The following is a 15,290-nucleotide window of genomic DNA, read 5'->3' on the forward strand; positions in this document are numbered from 1 at the left end:
GCGTGCAGTTGACTGAAACTACAACACAAATTCGAGGAAAAAAAAACCCCAAGTCATTTCAAAATATTCACAGTTTTATTAATTCCTTACAAAAAAGAAATACACATTTGACATTTCATTTAAAAACAAAACCCAAGAGAAGAACTTTGACGTACACGCACGCAATATTCAGCAGAGCTGAGTGATGGCAGTGAAGAGACGCTGCAGACAGTTAGCCAAGGTGACAGCCATTCACAGGACTTCGATTAAAAGGAACTTTCACGAGAAAATCATTTAAAAAAGGTAGTGAGTCAGGTCCAGTCCTGTTGATTGTAGTAGTTGAATTTAAATCACAGTACTGTGCAAATATTTACTGACTGACACGTCACAGGTGTGTTGACTTGTTAGGTACAGCTAAAAACAGCGATAGTCTGGCGTCGCCTCTTTACATGGCGCCGCAAGAAAACCTTCCCTTGGAGTTTGTGATGTACATCCCTGCTTTGGTTAATTCACAGTATTCAAGAGAACCTCTTAAAGCCCGTCGAAGTTTAGGAAGCATGAACCAATGTAACGACCCGAGCCAGTTCAAGCCACCAACCCATGTGATCCCTCACTGTCAGAGCAGACAGCTTTGAAAAATACTAGCGGTAACCCTGAAATTCCTGGTGAAGTATGGTGAAGGACCGGCAGAACTGATCGTCCGAGTGTGACTGTAAAGGTGAGGAAAGGTCCTGGAAATCCACCGCTTCGGTCTCCTTCACATTGCATTGGATCGTCCCAGACTGGACCGGACGGGTCTCTTCACGGTGCCGGCTGAGCCTGGACCTTCTCGGTCATTTGTTTGGCACTGTAGTAGGACAGGCTCAGGCCCATGATAGCCAGCATCATGGCCAGCTGGTTGATGGACCGGTCCTGCGGTTGGGTCTGGACCTCACCGGCGACTTGTCTCTATGGAGACCATAAGAAAATACAGCCAAGGTCAGAGGTCAGTCAGCAAAGACAATGAGCCATTCAGAAGAAACAAGTAAAGCCAACACTTGGACACACAGTGTGACCCAGATTTAGTCATAAAAAATGTACACAAAGTTCCCGAAAGTGCTGGCATTTTTAAGGCACCTAAACTCCCCTCTGACCCCAAGAGGTCATGGGGTCGAGTCGAAACAATTAAACCGTTTAAACATTTCAGGCAGTTGGAAACCCACCAAGGTAAACACGGTGAATACCACCCAAAAAGTAAAAAAAACTGTCATTCCACCATGCCTCCTCTGACCAGATAACACTGAAGGTTGTTCATACTGTAGCAACGGAAGACGGCTCACCCACGACACTGTCTTCATGTACAATAGCAAGGTCAAACTAATTCCATTTCAGTCAAGCATAAATAGGTGTGGACACTATTCAAGTTGAACAGTGACAATAGGAAAGTTGTCTAGTCATTTTGGAATGACTTTGGTTTCCACACACATATTGAAAATCAATCACAGGTCCAATAAATGGCTCATAATATCAATCTCCAGAAATCTCAACCCATAATGAAACAGTTAGCACCGGAGTCAAATAAGCATCATGTCGTCGCGCGTAACTTTCTCATCGCTCCGTCGTCAAAAACCAAACACAGACAGACGTCCTTTGTCTGGACATTAGTGTAAATATGTACGCACTGGCTGCACACAAAGGCCGGGACATATGGAAGGTCAGAGGTGGTGGGGGATTACGATGACAGCTGGGGGTGCTAGAGCAACACAGGAAGCAGTCGCACAATGATCCGTGTCACCCCAAATTAAAATTAAGATGCAGATGAAAGTTGGTGCGGCGTTATGTAACCAACATGGAACCCCACTGTTCGATGAAGCGGCAGATTTACAGTTACTGGTGGGTAAATCGGACAGTAGCACCCCACTTTACACAACCCCCATTTTCTTCTCAAGTATGTATAATACAGAGCAGCAATTTAGGAAAACATTGAAACAGAAATGTAAATATTGCAGCGACTATTCAGAGGTGGCTCTAACCTGAAGAAGGCGGAAGTATCCGGGTGTCAGTCTGCCAAGCCTGATGATCATGTCTGTGGCTGTTGCTGGTCCCTCTGCAGACCTGCGAACACATCAGAGGGACTCACATGAATCCTTCCGGCACACTTTTCAAACAAAGCATTCCCTTGTGCTTATCATTTTTTATGAAATTCCGTCAGCTTTTCTTGTCATGGCAGAGTCATGAATCACTGGCGGGACACCAGCTTTTAATAAGGAGGGCCATCCGATCCTTGCATTTATGAGGGAACGTCCCTCGCCTGCAGCCATCGCTCTGAACTTGCAAAACACAGTGAAATCAGGAGCAGAGCACTTTAAAAACTTGGCGATATCTGGCAACTTTTCCTTATTAAATAACGTCTAGAACATCGCGAGGACAAGAACAGAGCTCCCATTGATGCAGAGTCGCACGCTTGATAGAAACCACTCATGATCGAGGCCATTGTAATAAATAAAAGGTGACCATTTTAACCAAAGAGCACTTTCAGAACAATGGAACAAAAACTGTGGTCAATCCAAAAGACACAGTGTTCTCAGAACCTTAAAGCTCTAATCAGGAACAGACGAAGCAGAAGACCTCACTCATAATTAGAGCAGTCGCCTCCAGCTGTGGGGGGTCAACACACCAAGATCAAGGTTGGAGCAAAAGCAAGGCAGCCTTAACCAAGAGGAACCAGCTGAAGAACATAGGTGCTCCTCAGTGACAAGCATGCAAAAAGTAGAGGACCCCTCACCTTTGTTTGGGCGAGTCAGATGCCAGCGGACCTGGCTGGACCTCGCTGAATGCCCTGCCCGATGCCAAACAACTTATGTGCAACATGGAGCTCCACCTTTATAAAGTCCCACCGTCACCCAACCAGATGAGCGGGCTCGCCCGGGAGACACGCCCACTTCTCCGACACATACGCAACATTGCCCAGAAGAATTATTCTCACACGGTTGCATTCTCCAGCACAAAGCCTCCAGAAAAGACGGAGGAACTTTATTTTAAATCGATGAACACAGGAAACAAACAATAGACCGTGAGGAGCGTCCTTAAAGGGGACATGCATGTCCGGGCTGGATTACATAAGCAGCCTGATGTGGCCACTTGATCTCAATCTGTGGTTTTAGAATTTTTTTTTTTTTGCATTTATTTTTAACTGATTCATAACACGGCAGCTGTGGCTTCATCAGGTCCAAGCAATAGCCAATAAAATTTGGCTTTCAAATTCTTGTAGGCATAAAGAGGAGCCTAAATTAATGTCTTTAATCCAGATTATAAACCTCACTGGGGGTCTAGTAAGAGCTTTCACCATTTCCTTTTCTTTTTTAATACTTTAAAACTGTTACATTTGCAGCAAACTCACTTTCTACACCTCTTTTACTTGTATATTCTTATATAAAATTTCCTACACTTTGGAAGGTCATTTTCTCAAGAAAAAAACAATGACTCCTACATGTATGAAAAGGTTATTTAAAAATAGTCATCTGTCCTGTACACTTAACAACATAATGAGTTTCCGCAGGGAGCTTTGCACACAAAAACAGGTGACAGAGGAACAATACTCCGCCAACCAAAGGCAACACAGAAGAATGTTTGTAGAACTACTGAGCTTCCAATTGACATCTCTGACTGTTTGTTTTCGCCTCGATGGGAGCGGCCCTCCTCATACTCTGGCAGGAGTCCAGGTGAATCACCTGGGCTCTGTTCAAAACATAAAAGCAAAAATGTGTTCCGAGTATGTGGAGCTACCAGCCCGCAATCACTCCAGTGGGTGTGTTTCCAACTCCTCATCCTTTATAGCGCCTGCCACATGAAGAAACGTGCTGGTGAAGCGATGACGGTGGTAAAAGTAAACCACAAATGTCACCAATATTGGCGTCAAAAGACACAGCACACTGTGTACTGGAATCAAACAGCCAATCACGTGGCAGGATGCCATCTCTCCCTTCAGAGTCCTGCCTCCTGGTCCTCACCACAACTCACGGAATGGTTTGGTGGTGGCAGCAGACAAAGCACCAAACAGACCTTCGTGCTGCTGCAGAACCTCTGACAGAGCTCCGTGTGTGTGCGATTACATCATCAACACTACTGTCTAGTCGGCTCCTACCGTTGCCATGGAGACCGTAGCATCTGACTGAACAGAAAACCGGAAGATAAAAGTGCTCATCCAACGGCTTCTTATAAGAACAGGGATTTATCAGTTATTTAGGAACACAAAATTGATGCGAAAATGTATTGATATGAACGCATAAAAAAAAATCTACTGTACTAGTTAGTCACTTAAATTTGAGTATTCCACTAAACTTTAAAGTGATGAGGAGACAAAGGTTCAAATCCACTCCTCTCCTCCGAAATACTACTTTGTATATTGTTGCCTAAGTACATTAAACTTAAAACAAATAAATTAGGGCATGATAAAGACGCAAAACAGTGCCGTAAATGACAACTTTAGTCGTGAAAATGTCATCCAAAGTAAAGTTGTTTGGGAGTGGAGATGATATAAAAATAGTATTGGGTTCGAATAAAGTTGTTCGCCTGTATTTGAGGTCCAAATCGCGGGGCTGAAGGAGTAAAACATAAAGCGAATTCTATTTTTTGACCACAAAGGCACCGATTTTCGTGAATCGGAGCGCGTTCTTTGGAGTTGGAAAGAAAACATGAGAGGGCGCAACCAAGTGTTTACACAAACTTCTTACCTGTAGTGGAACCGGGTTCCGGACCGGCGACAGATCCGGAGTCGTGGGCTGTCCCGGATCGTATGGGTCGGCGTCCACTGAGGGAGTCTATATAGGGAACCACCGCATGTCGTATACCGTGAGGGGGTGGGGTCGCTCACATGTAGCACCACGCTGCTCACTTCAGCGCTCATGTGAAACACATGGAACCCCCCGCGTTTGCTCTCAAATGGACTCGCCTGGCTACACATTTGTTGTGCCGGAACACGGTCGGAAAATCCAAGCTGTCGAAGGCTGTTTTCATCGGATGATAAAATTAGACCCTGGAGTTGCAGGGAGTTTGGGAAGTTGATCATGTGTTTTGTTTTGAGATGTCAAATTTCATGCTCTCAAGTTTGTCATTTCAGGGTTTCACAACCGCCGGATGATGTAAAATATGATCAAATATGATGTAAAAAAAAGTATTTGTGATACAAAAAATGAATGCTAAAACAGATGTCTATCAATTGTACATTAAAAGAACGACGTTCAAACAGTTGAAGGCGACCAGCTGACCTTGTCTATTGTAGGTGATGAAGGGGCGATTATTTAACATCCTCCACAACATGCATGGTTTTCTTGTCACAAGAGCAACAAGATAGTCGGGGTCTGTCATCCCGGACACGAATCAGCGGGTGTCTTCTTACCACTTGTGAAACACCTTCCGTAAAAGGAAGCACCTCTTGACAGTTCGCTTAATAATTCAGTTAATTTATGGCCCACAGAGGAAGCAACCGGAAGTTTACGCTAACTGAGGTGATACAATCGCATTCGAGCTCATCTCATTGGTACAAGCGCACAAATTCCTACAAATAAACGCGATAAGACGTCGCATGAAGTAGGTCATACATGACAGAAGTTCCTCGCGTTCTCAAAACACAGCGTCATATTTGACCGACTTTCAAAGATGTTCAAATCCAACACCGACACCTAGTGTTGAAGCACTGTTACCTGCGTCGACGCCTGTGTGGCGTGATGCTGCCCTCTACTGACCGTGAATTGAATGACCCTGAATCGTTTGGTTACGAGGAATTCATCCTCAACTCATATTTACAGTTACAAAATCAATACTCGTTTATTATTATTTTTATATATAAACGAATACAAATGTAAACGGAACAAGGAGAAACTGCAAACAATTTATTATCAATTCGTATATTCTAATCGTTTTCCCCAGCTATTGCAATGAATTTACAGATTATATATATATATATATACACACACACACATATATATATATATATAAATATATATATATATATATATATATATATATATATATATATATATATATATATACATACTCTTGAACCACATTGCCATCACTTTATTTTTTAAATGTAACAGTTGGATAGTATTTCAACTACAATGTGCCTCAAATTATGAATTTAAGGTCTTTGCACTTGGTTAAAAATGCACTTTGTTTTGATTAGTTCATATTTTCATCTGTGTATTCACGTACTTTTCTTCGGTAAAATTCCATGAGTGACACTGAACATGGCAAATTTCTTGATTTTAAATTTGAGATTTTCTACTGAACAGTTTACTTTTTTGATCATAAAAAATATGATTATGAAAAAAGGAAGGCATTTTAATTTACGTCATTTAAAGTTGTTCATATTTGACTCTTGTTTGGCTGTGTCATTTTCAAAGACAACTGCAATATTATGATTATGTAATTCAGCACAAAACATGGATGGAATTATTTGTAAAATATGAGTGTCTGACAGCATAAATAATGTATGACCAGTAATAAAAGAATCCAGGAACACGGCGACATCCATTTGTCATATCATACGCTTTTATATTTTTTTTTATTTCACAACAAAGCAAGACATTTTGACATTTTTCCTTTAAGTACATTAAGTTCAATCCGTGTGGTCAGAAATCCGTTCTCTAATAAAACATAACTTATCAGGACCTTTCATCAAAAGAGCCGAGTTTCCGAATATGCTTTCTTTTTAGGTGGGGGTGTATTTTGACACCTTCCCCACCAACCAGATCAAGTGTTTTAATATTACAGTGTCAGAAAAACATTTGGTGAGAATTCTTTTTAACAAAGGAGAGAGGAGTGAATCCCTTCCTCTTTGGATTTTTATTTTTAATATGCTTTAGCTGCCTTATGTTTCAAAATTAGACTCGGTATCCATCTGTTTGTAAAATATCTACTACTCAGCAGTTACAAAATAGAAAAAAAAAACATTAGACAAACTAAACATGCCACGTCTACAAGATATGGACGGTCATTTTAAATGGATATAAAATGGATATGAGAAATTGTGAGCACAGTTTTTGTTACATCAAGTGCAAGCCCAAAATGAACCTATAAATGACATTTTGTAATATAAAAACTTGGTAAAAAATACTTATTTAAAACTGTACAATCACCAAGTACACAGAGTGAGGACATCAAGGATTGTTCAATTGCCCTCAGTTGTCTCAGGCTTGGAGTCCTGCAGGAAAGAAATGCATCATTCAGTAAAAGATATTATTGATAATCCATTATTAGAAAAGTTGCATACATCAGTCTTGGGGTTGCCGTTCTCTGCTGCCTTGACCTTCTTGGCTTTTGGTGCCTTCTGTAGGGTGTAAAAAATGGTTAAAAAATCATCATCATTGTCAACCCGAAGACCTTTCTGCAGCAAAGTTATTTTTCCTGTTTCACAATCTGAGGGCAGTGACTGTTGCGCATGTGACAGTTGTAATACATTTGCAATCTGCAGTCATACTTTTGGAGCAGGTTTTCTCTTCTCCACGGGGGCAGCTTTCACTTTCTGTCAGACAAAAACAAAACATATGAATTTTCATGAACTCCACCGACAAAACTAAACAGTCATAACATATAACACTGGGACTGAAAACCTACCAGAGCCAGACGGGGAGAGGTTCTCCTATTCTGTTACGGTAGAAAAGAAAAAAAAAACATGTTAAACTTCAAATTCGTTTTTTAAAACCGTTATAAATATTGTTCACTTACCTCAGGAGCAACCTGGACCTGGAAAGGAAAATAAAAATAACAATTCAAGAATTTCAGAATGATGAATTCTCAATGATAAAATCACACACTTTCTTCAAGATTTGTGGAGACATAATATATAGATGCGCACATAGAAGTTGGCGCGCATATTTGAATTCAAACTGCGCTGTCACCATGGCACCCGCTTTGGCGCCATGACAGCTTCCTTTGTCTTGTATCAGTGCGCGCAGACAGACAGCTGTTCGCAAACTGATAAGATTACGCCTTTACTAATCTGCAAATACAACAAGTGCGGACAAACGCGCGTCCGTAGCGACTTAAGCGCAACCCGGATCTAAAACTGAAATTTCATTCAAAAATATATATATTTCTTGCCATTTCCAAAATAGACAAGTTCATTCATTTTCAATAATTCCACACGATAAACCGCCATATTCTGTTTATAAATACAAAGACACCCGCTAAATCGAAGGAAAACATTGGATAAAAAACGATAGGTAAAACAGCAAAATTGAATCAGCTGTCTCGCGTATGAGCCTACGTTTTATTATTAAACTGGCGGAAAAAATAGACCCTCCCCTCCCCCACTTAAAAAAATAAGGGCACATAGGGATTAATCAGTTTTGCAAAAAAATAATGCTTGCACCTATCGTGCAGGCTTAATTTGATAAATCGTGTTATTTAAGCGCCCTCTTCGTTTTTCATATTTAATGTATTTTTGTCGACCGAATGACAGGAAAGATGGTGTCAATGCAAGTCGTCAGCCCCCTGTCATCGCTGCTGCGCGGGAGATCAGCTCCAACTGTGTAAACACGACCAGATTACGCACTAGGGAAATTGCTTTTTGGCTTTTAAAAGTAGTTTATGACAAACAAAACACCTAAACGTCGGATAAACGTCACACGGGATCACATTCGGTCTCTCATATCAATCCGCCACGACATAACGGTAAGCAATGATGGTGACAGGGGGGCAGGAAAAACCTCACGCACTCACGTTCACCTCCAAACTAACACGTCAAACGCAACATGTAAAAATAAATATAGGATAATAAAGATATTACCTTTGGTTTGCCCATGACTTTGCAAGAAAATTCACCAAAATAGCAGTGTGAAATTGGTGTTTAGCAGGGAGCACACACACACACTACCGTCTGCGAGCTGTGTAAAATGGCGAGTGTTAATGCAAACCAATGTTTTTGTAGTTTATACTGTGAAATATAAGAACGAAACCGGTTTAAACCAGTTCAGTGTACAGACGGTGGTCATTGGGTGGATGCTTGTCACGTGGTTTTTGGCCCCTCCCATTTGTTTAAAGACGCAGGGAAGCCTGACTGGCTGAACAACCTCGAAAAAAACTCACCGAGTCCCAAGTTTACAGACGAATTCTCATGTCAATGTTTACGTAAACAAGCAGAATTAGAGCAACGTCAATACCTGCAGATAATAACCTACTTTTGAACTTTTTTTTTTTTTTTTAATAATTATAATTTTACAGTAGTAGAGTGTGGCATTTTCTATGCTTCACAAACAATAACTGTCCACTGTATTTTTGCAAACACTCATGTATGGGTCTGGTTTTCATTCGTCCGAGAATCTCACTGGTTGTCGTCCTCTTCTGCCTTTACCGCCACTATCCACCCCAAGATCTCCACAGCTGCCTCTGACAAACTCATTTCTGTGCATATACTTTGCCGCCAGGGTGCAGAAAATCATGAAATTAAACTTTAGTGGTAAAAAATATTTAATATTTTTGTGTGCATTTCATGTTCAGTTGCCTCGACTCCTCTGTTGATTCCAGGTTTTAGTGATTGAAACTGTTACACATTTATAGATGAGCTGAAATCACTTCTGAATACAACGGAATACACTCCATTTTATTCAGTAACATTTAACATATAGCACTTTAGCGTTTAGAAAGCTGGTCAAAATCTAGTTACACCATTGACATTACACTCAACCCATCAAACATCGATTCCAAAATACAGCTTTCCACGCAGACGATTAGCAACATGCATTTTACAGTCAAACTATTTAACTACATCTTGACCAGTTGTTTCCGTTTTAAATGTACTCTAATAAATATCACAATGACTATAGCGCCCCATGGGGGTAAAATTGCCCTCTTGTCCTGTTCTAATCAGCAACGTATCGAACTACTGTCTTCAGCCGTTCACTCAGTGCTTTTTCTCAGAGCTCCTTTGGCAGGGGGAAGGTGCTTCATTCCCGAATGGAGTTTGTTCTTTATGGTCTTACTAAGATGCTACTGTGCTGGTGCATAAGTCATTAAAGTAAGAGTCCCTCTTTCTCTTAAGAGCAACTAGGAAGTCCTGGACTCGTTCTTCCCGGCAGGAGACGTAGTGCTGCAGGGCTTCTTGCCTTCTCTGGACATCGGCAGGCTTCCCGTTCCCATGCATGTGTTCGGCCAGAGCGGCTCGATCAGCTTCCAGCTGCTGCTGGGCCTGACTCTCTCGATGGAGCTCTCTGGCTTTCTAAAACACACAAGCAAACACATCAATAAAACAAAGGTTCAGACTGTCAGTGAAATAAAGACCAAGGTTTGCTGTGCAACTCTAGAGCATTTTAACAAGTTACTTCTCTAGACAAATGTGTTTCCTTCAGTTTGCCAATAAAAGCTGTTAAACATAAGAAGAGAGATACCAAATAATGGGAATTATCTTTCCAATTTTTCAAAGAAACATCACTTTTACTGACCTGAATAGATCTATGGTTTAACTGATACTGGAGGATGGCTTCGCACAGATTCCAGAAGGAGTACTCCGGCCACAGAACTGGTTGAAATACCAGGCAAGAATGAGAAGTCTGCAGAAGACAGTAAAAAAACAAGTTACTTGACATTGTTTCTGCAGCAAAAATGTGCGATATACACTGTAGTTGCACACAAAACAGATCAAAATCGACTAAAAATGCCGACCTGATCTGACAATTTCATCCTGATGTCAGCATAATTATATGATATCTGTATGTTTTGTGAGGGTTTTGTCCACCAAATTTCAACCAAATGCTTGTGGAAGTCCGCTGGAACAAGTGATGACCTCATCAAACCGTGTCCAAACAACAACCTGAGAGTTCCTCGATTGTTGCTGGCCATGTACCTCATTCAGAATGATCACAAAGGACTTCTCTTTCAATGCCCCAGTGCAGGCAGCGCTCAGCGGTTCAGTGCTCATTGCAGTAGAAACAATAAGTATTTAAATCACAGAACCTTTGAACCCTAAGCCGTTGGACTTTAAGAGGGCTATGTTAAAGAGATGTGCATTAAAACAAATAAACAAAAAAACACCTGTGTATATATATCAGCAGTTTTCAGTGTATGACACAGACTAATATGAGGTATCATAATATTTTAAACCTCATTAAATGTCAGTAAAGCTTAACATTTGTCCCTCAAAATAAAGAGAAAACACACCAAATTTACTTATCACTGGCGCTGTAATTTTTCATCTATTGCATCTGTCACATCATCCCAAGCCCATTTGATCCCATGAGGAAGTTTGTTGCAAAAACATTGCCTCTAAGTGGAAGTATTCAAACGACACACAGTTTTCTGGTTTGACATACGTTTCCAAATCTTTTCTTCTTGGAGGTTGTTAGCATAATCCATCAGTTAGCAACTTAAACCAGGGAACTGACAACCTCACTGCAATCCTCTTAGTGGTCATCCCCTCCTGTAAATATCCTACGTGCTACATACGTCCATATGCATCCCACCTCTTGCACTTCAACTGACTACCACACCTCCATAGAAGGTTAGTATCCCAGACTTCATTTGAGCCCTGCTCTTTGATCTTCACCTTGCACTTCTTGTCTGCACTGGAAGTTTCCAGTTTTCTTCCATTCATCTCTATTGTCCTGTTTCCATGCATAAACATGGATTTAAAAAGGCTTTCAGATGTCAAATCAGAGGACAGATGGGACTAAAACAAACAGAATCACAATCATAAAAATGCTTTGATTGAAGCATAAATGATGCACCTCACCTGCCATAAAAGGAAATCACTAAGCCGCACTTCCCCAGAGGTCCGGATGAGCAGGTCCGGATTGGGAGAGTTATTGCTGTACAAACACTCGCTCAGTAAGGTTTCCGAAACGTCGCTGGACACACAAACAACAGGATGTCAGAAGAGATGATTTGCCTCGAACCCTTAGATTCAGCAGGGTACCTCGCTTTGATCAGGCCCTCTTCCACTCCCCAGGCCATCTCCCTCACAGCGTTGGTGATTTCATACCTCGACGTGTAGGCGAAACAGACATTGAGGAAGCATCTGAGGAGACAAGACAGTTAATTCACTTTGCTGGCTGAGCTCTTGAAATACAGCCTTACTTGTTGTGAGTCTTGGTGGCGAGCACAGCCTTGGCAATGACCTGCTGAAGGTCTAATGGCAACATATTCAAATCACCCAGAACCCGGATGCAGACGCCATGCTTCTCCAAATTCTCGCTGCAGTGGAAGCAGAGACAAAGGAAGAACATTAATGTTGAGAAGATGTCGCACCCTTAAAAAAGGTTTGGGGTCTATTGTGAACTTTTCTATTCATTATCTTTACTAGATGCAGTTTCATGACGGAGTGTCTCGACTTTCAGAGGCCACCAGATGGCACTGTCTGAGGGGAAATGTTTAGACTTGAACAACTACTTAAATGAAACCTCATTTCAATTCTATTCATTTTAATTCTCAATTCTAAACGTGGAAAGAAATAGAAGCCCTGTGGGTTGGAATTTTGAGGGTGGGAGAGCCCCTCAACACTGTGACTAGGATTGGGATGATACTTTTTAATTCATGTGCTGCCGTTCTTTGTTGCTTTCTCTGATTTTTAATTTATGATAAACATAACTACGCTACATGATTACGAGACTTGGAGCCAATATACTACAGTGATTAAAGAATTTTCTTTTCACATTTCAATAGTTAAATAAAGAGACCTTTAGGTCGTACTATAGAATGATATTTTTGCTTGTGTTAAGTGAAGAATGCACAAAATAAATTTACTGCCCAATGAAATGCATGCTGAATCGCAACTTTGTCAAAATAAATCGTAATTCAATTCCCCCTTATCTTTCTGCCCGAATATGAATAATATTATCAAGAGAAAAAATGTGTTTTATCTTGAGAAAACATGGAGTCATTTTGTCAGCTAAAGGAGAAGTTGTTTTCTAAGGTTTGTAAATAACGGCAGTGGAGCTCCAAAATATTTTTTTAAACGAAGTTCTGAGTAAAAAATGATTTCCCTTTCAACTTTAATGCTAATAATTATCATTCTACAAAAGGCGAGTGACTTACCGTTCTTCCAAGAGCCTCTCAAATTTCTGCTTGGCCAGCTCCATCAACCCATCCACCTCATCTTTGGTTCGCTTGAAGTTCTCAATGCTGAATGCGTAAACCGTAACCTCTGGGATGTTCAAGTGCTTGCACCAGCGTAGTGTCTGGAAGCACAAGAGTTATAAGTGTATTTTAAAAACCATATCACTAAAATGAGCTTTTAGAGATTTAGTATAACGCAACTGTTTGACTCAACTTGCTTGATCTTTACAAGGCACTAAACTATTTAGCCTTGAGTAACTCATGTCATCTGGGATGGACCTGTTTTATACACAAGAGTGGGTCGACACAGAGCTTGTTCTGAGATGGAAACTGTGAGGAGATTATCGTATTTAGTGACACATCAGAAGAGTACACTTCACTACAGAGTCAATAAAGGTTGCTAGAAACTCATCAAACAACACCTGCTGTTGCTCAACTATTTGTTCTTGTTTTTTTGCCCCAGAAATATTTCTGTCAGTATCAAATAATTTAAAATAATTTGAAAGGACATTTCAGAATTGTGTCAAAATAGAATCATAGAGCCCTCCCTCTCTGTGCATCTTATCTATCAAACAACGTTATATTCAGCGTTATCTTACTTCTGCTAGTTTGTTGAAGCCCTGTGTGTGGCCCTCTTGACGGTCGACGTTTGTCTTGCGAGCAAAGCGACGGTTTCCATCCATGATGAATGCCACATGTTTTGGCATGGGTCCTGCCTGCAGAATACCAGTGTTGGGAATGAGATGAGAAGAGCTTTGGATCCTAAAAATCAGCTTCAGAACAATTGTGATTAGCCTAGAGACGACCAAAAACATTTGGTGACGCCAACCATTTCGGACCACTTGTCCTGGTCATATGAGATCAAGGGCTGGCAAATTCAGTTGTAGCAGTCAATATGAGCATAAAGATTTGGTGGTGGATGACCTGCTGTTGGTGCACAATGGCACTCTTTCTCAATAGCCACAGATATTTCTGTGATATAGTGCAGTTTGAACTGACAAAAAACTGGTTTAAGTAACTTAACTAAGGCAATTTACTGTTTATTCTATCACCAACATTAGGCACAAAAATCTGATTTATTTGTGTGCACTGCTCCGTAGCTCATTGGTTTCCACTATCAGTTCAAGACATGGTAGTAACCATTTCTTGATCTCATAATACAGCAGAAAAAAAAGAAAAATATGCTGCCAGAATTGAGATTTACTGGCAATCAGCTGATGTAACAGTTCGTTTAAAATAATATGGTTTTGATAAACAAAGTTATTTTCTTTTGAATTTTAAAACATAAGAAAAACAATTTCTGACATTAAAATAAACATGAAAGTGTGTCGGAACAGCTCTGCCTTTGTTATTTAAAATCCATTGGTCAAAAAGTTCAGTAAGTTCAAATCAAAATGCTACACTTTGTTCTGATTTTGACTACACTATTTTAAATAAATATAAACCACATTGTGGGGTGGGGGGAACAATAATGGCATTAATAACGGTACGAACCTTAAGGATGTTGGCAGAAATCCTTTCCAGCAAGTTCAGCTCGCCTTCCTTTATCCAGGACATGGTCAGTCTTTGAATAGTCTAGAACTGCAAATGCACAATTTTTCAAAGTCAAAAAGATAAATCACTAAAGCTATTTGAACTAGAGCGATAAATGGACGCGAGAGTCTCATGTATGTCTCTTACATACTAATGCAAGCTATGATACAGAGATCATGAGACCTGCAGTAAACTCCACAGCCAAGCATGTGACTAAAATGAACACCGAGGAAGAGCCATCCAGTTTAGTTAACCGTAATCTTACAAACAAGGGCGCGATTCATTCAAACGACCGAGTATCAAGCAGCTCCTCAGTCAGTTACCAATCAATTCGGCACATTTGACGAACCTTCCAGCTCACGGCTTTTTGCGATGACGACTACTTCCGCGTTGGAGTATGTGACGTCGTCCATAGTGACGACTTCCGGTGTGAGGGGCGTCGCGAGTTGCATTATTATTATTATTATTATTATTATTATTATAGTTGTTGTTTGTTTGTTTGTTTTCAACGTCGTATATTTGTCTTGATCAAAATAACTAAAGTTATGGACGGATTTGGACGACATTTTCAGGAAATTTGCGAAATGGGGACAAGGAACAAATCATTTAAATTTGGGATTGATCCAGAGCACCTTGTGAATCCAGGGTTTTTTTTTTTTTTAACAATTGCTTCTATATTGGCGGAGGTATTATTATTATTATTATTATTATTATTATTATTATTATTATTATTATTATTATTATTATTA

The 15,290-nt window shown here is 40.4% G+C and overlaps 2 protein-coding genes and 1 long non-coding RNA gene across 8 annotated transcripts; all 3 read right to left on the bottom strand.

Moving 5' to 3' along the window:
- Positions 1–73: 73 nt before the first annotated feature.
- On the bottom strand, positions 74–5,569 carry LOC128768363 (putative transmembrane protein ZNF593OS). 3 transcript variants are annotated; one of them, XR_008416236.1, is made up of 4 exons: positions 5,226–5,569; positions 4,692–4,778; positions 1,992–2,073; positions 74–927 (listed from the first exon to the last, which is right to left on the bottom strand). XR_008416236.1 is itself a non-coding variant. In XM_053881196.1 (3 exons), exons 1-3 carry the CDS (start codon positions 5,024–5,026, stop codon positions 781–783), a joined length of 564 nt encoding a protein of 187 aa, XP_053737171.1. In that variant the 5' UTR covers positions 5,027–5,557; the 3' UTR covers positions 74–780. The 3 variants fall into 3 exon arrangements, 2 of the variants coding, with proteins under 2 accessions (XP_053737171.1, XP_053737172.1); XM_053881196.1 differs by having other exon boundaries at positions 4,692–5,557; XM_053881197.1 differs by lacking the exons at positions 4,692–4,778; positions 5,226–5,569 and adding an exon at positions 2,744–3,541.
- A 919-nt stretch (positions 5,570–6,488) lies between these two features.
- On the bottom strand, positions 6,489–8,926 carry LOC128768444 (uncharacterized). Its single transcript, XR_008416242.1, has 6 exons — positions 8,750–8,926; positions 7,687–7,704; positions 7,576–7,605; positions 7,439–7,483; positions 7,232–7,288; positions 6,489–7,162 (listed from the first exon to the last, which is right to left on the bottom strand). It is a non-coding gene; the product is annotated as an uncharacterized LOC128768444 (long non-coding RNA).
- Positions 8,927–9,337: 411 nt separating this feature from the next.
- dhdds (dehydrodolichyl diphosphate synthase) lies at positions 9,338–14,963 on the bottom strand. 4 transcript variants are annotated; one of them, XM_053881188.1, is made up of 9 exons: positions 14,865–14,913; positions 14,503–14,589; positions 13,608–13,724; positions 12,988–13,130; positions 12,031–12,147; positions 11,870–11,971; positions 11,687–11,801; positions 10,401–10,508; positions 9,338–10,177 (listed from the first exon to the last, which is right to left on the bottom strand). In XM_053881188.1, exons 2-9 carry the CDS (start codon positions 14,563–14,565, stop codon positions 9,941–9,943), a joined length of 1,002 nt encoding a protein of 333 aa, XP_053737163.1. In that variant the 5' UTR covers positions 14,566–14,589; positions 14,865–14,913; the 3' UTR covers positions 9,338–9,940. The 4 variants fall into 4 exon arrangements, with proteins under 4 accessions (XP_053737163.1, XP_053737164.1, XP_053737162.1 ...); XM_053881189.1 differs by lacking the exon at positions 14,865–14,913 and adding an exon at positions 14,807–14,828; XM_053881187.1 differs by having other exon boundaries at positions 9,339–10,177; positions 14,891–14,963.
- Positions 14,964–15,290: the final 327 nt, after the last annotated feature.

Source organism: Synchiropus splendidus, chromosome 12, assembly GCF_027744825.2.
Source record: "Synchiropus splendidus isolate RoL2022-P1 chromosome 12, RoL_Sspl_1.0, whole genome shotgun sequence".
Taxonomy (NCBI): Eukaryota; Metazoa; Chordata; class Actinopteri; order Syngnathiformes; family Callionymidae; genus Synchiropus; species Synchiropus splendidus.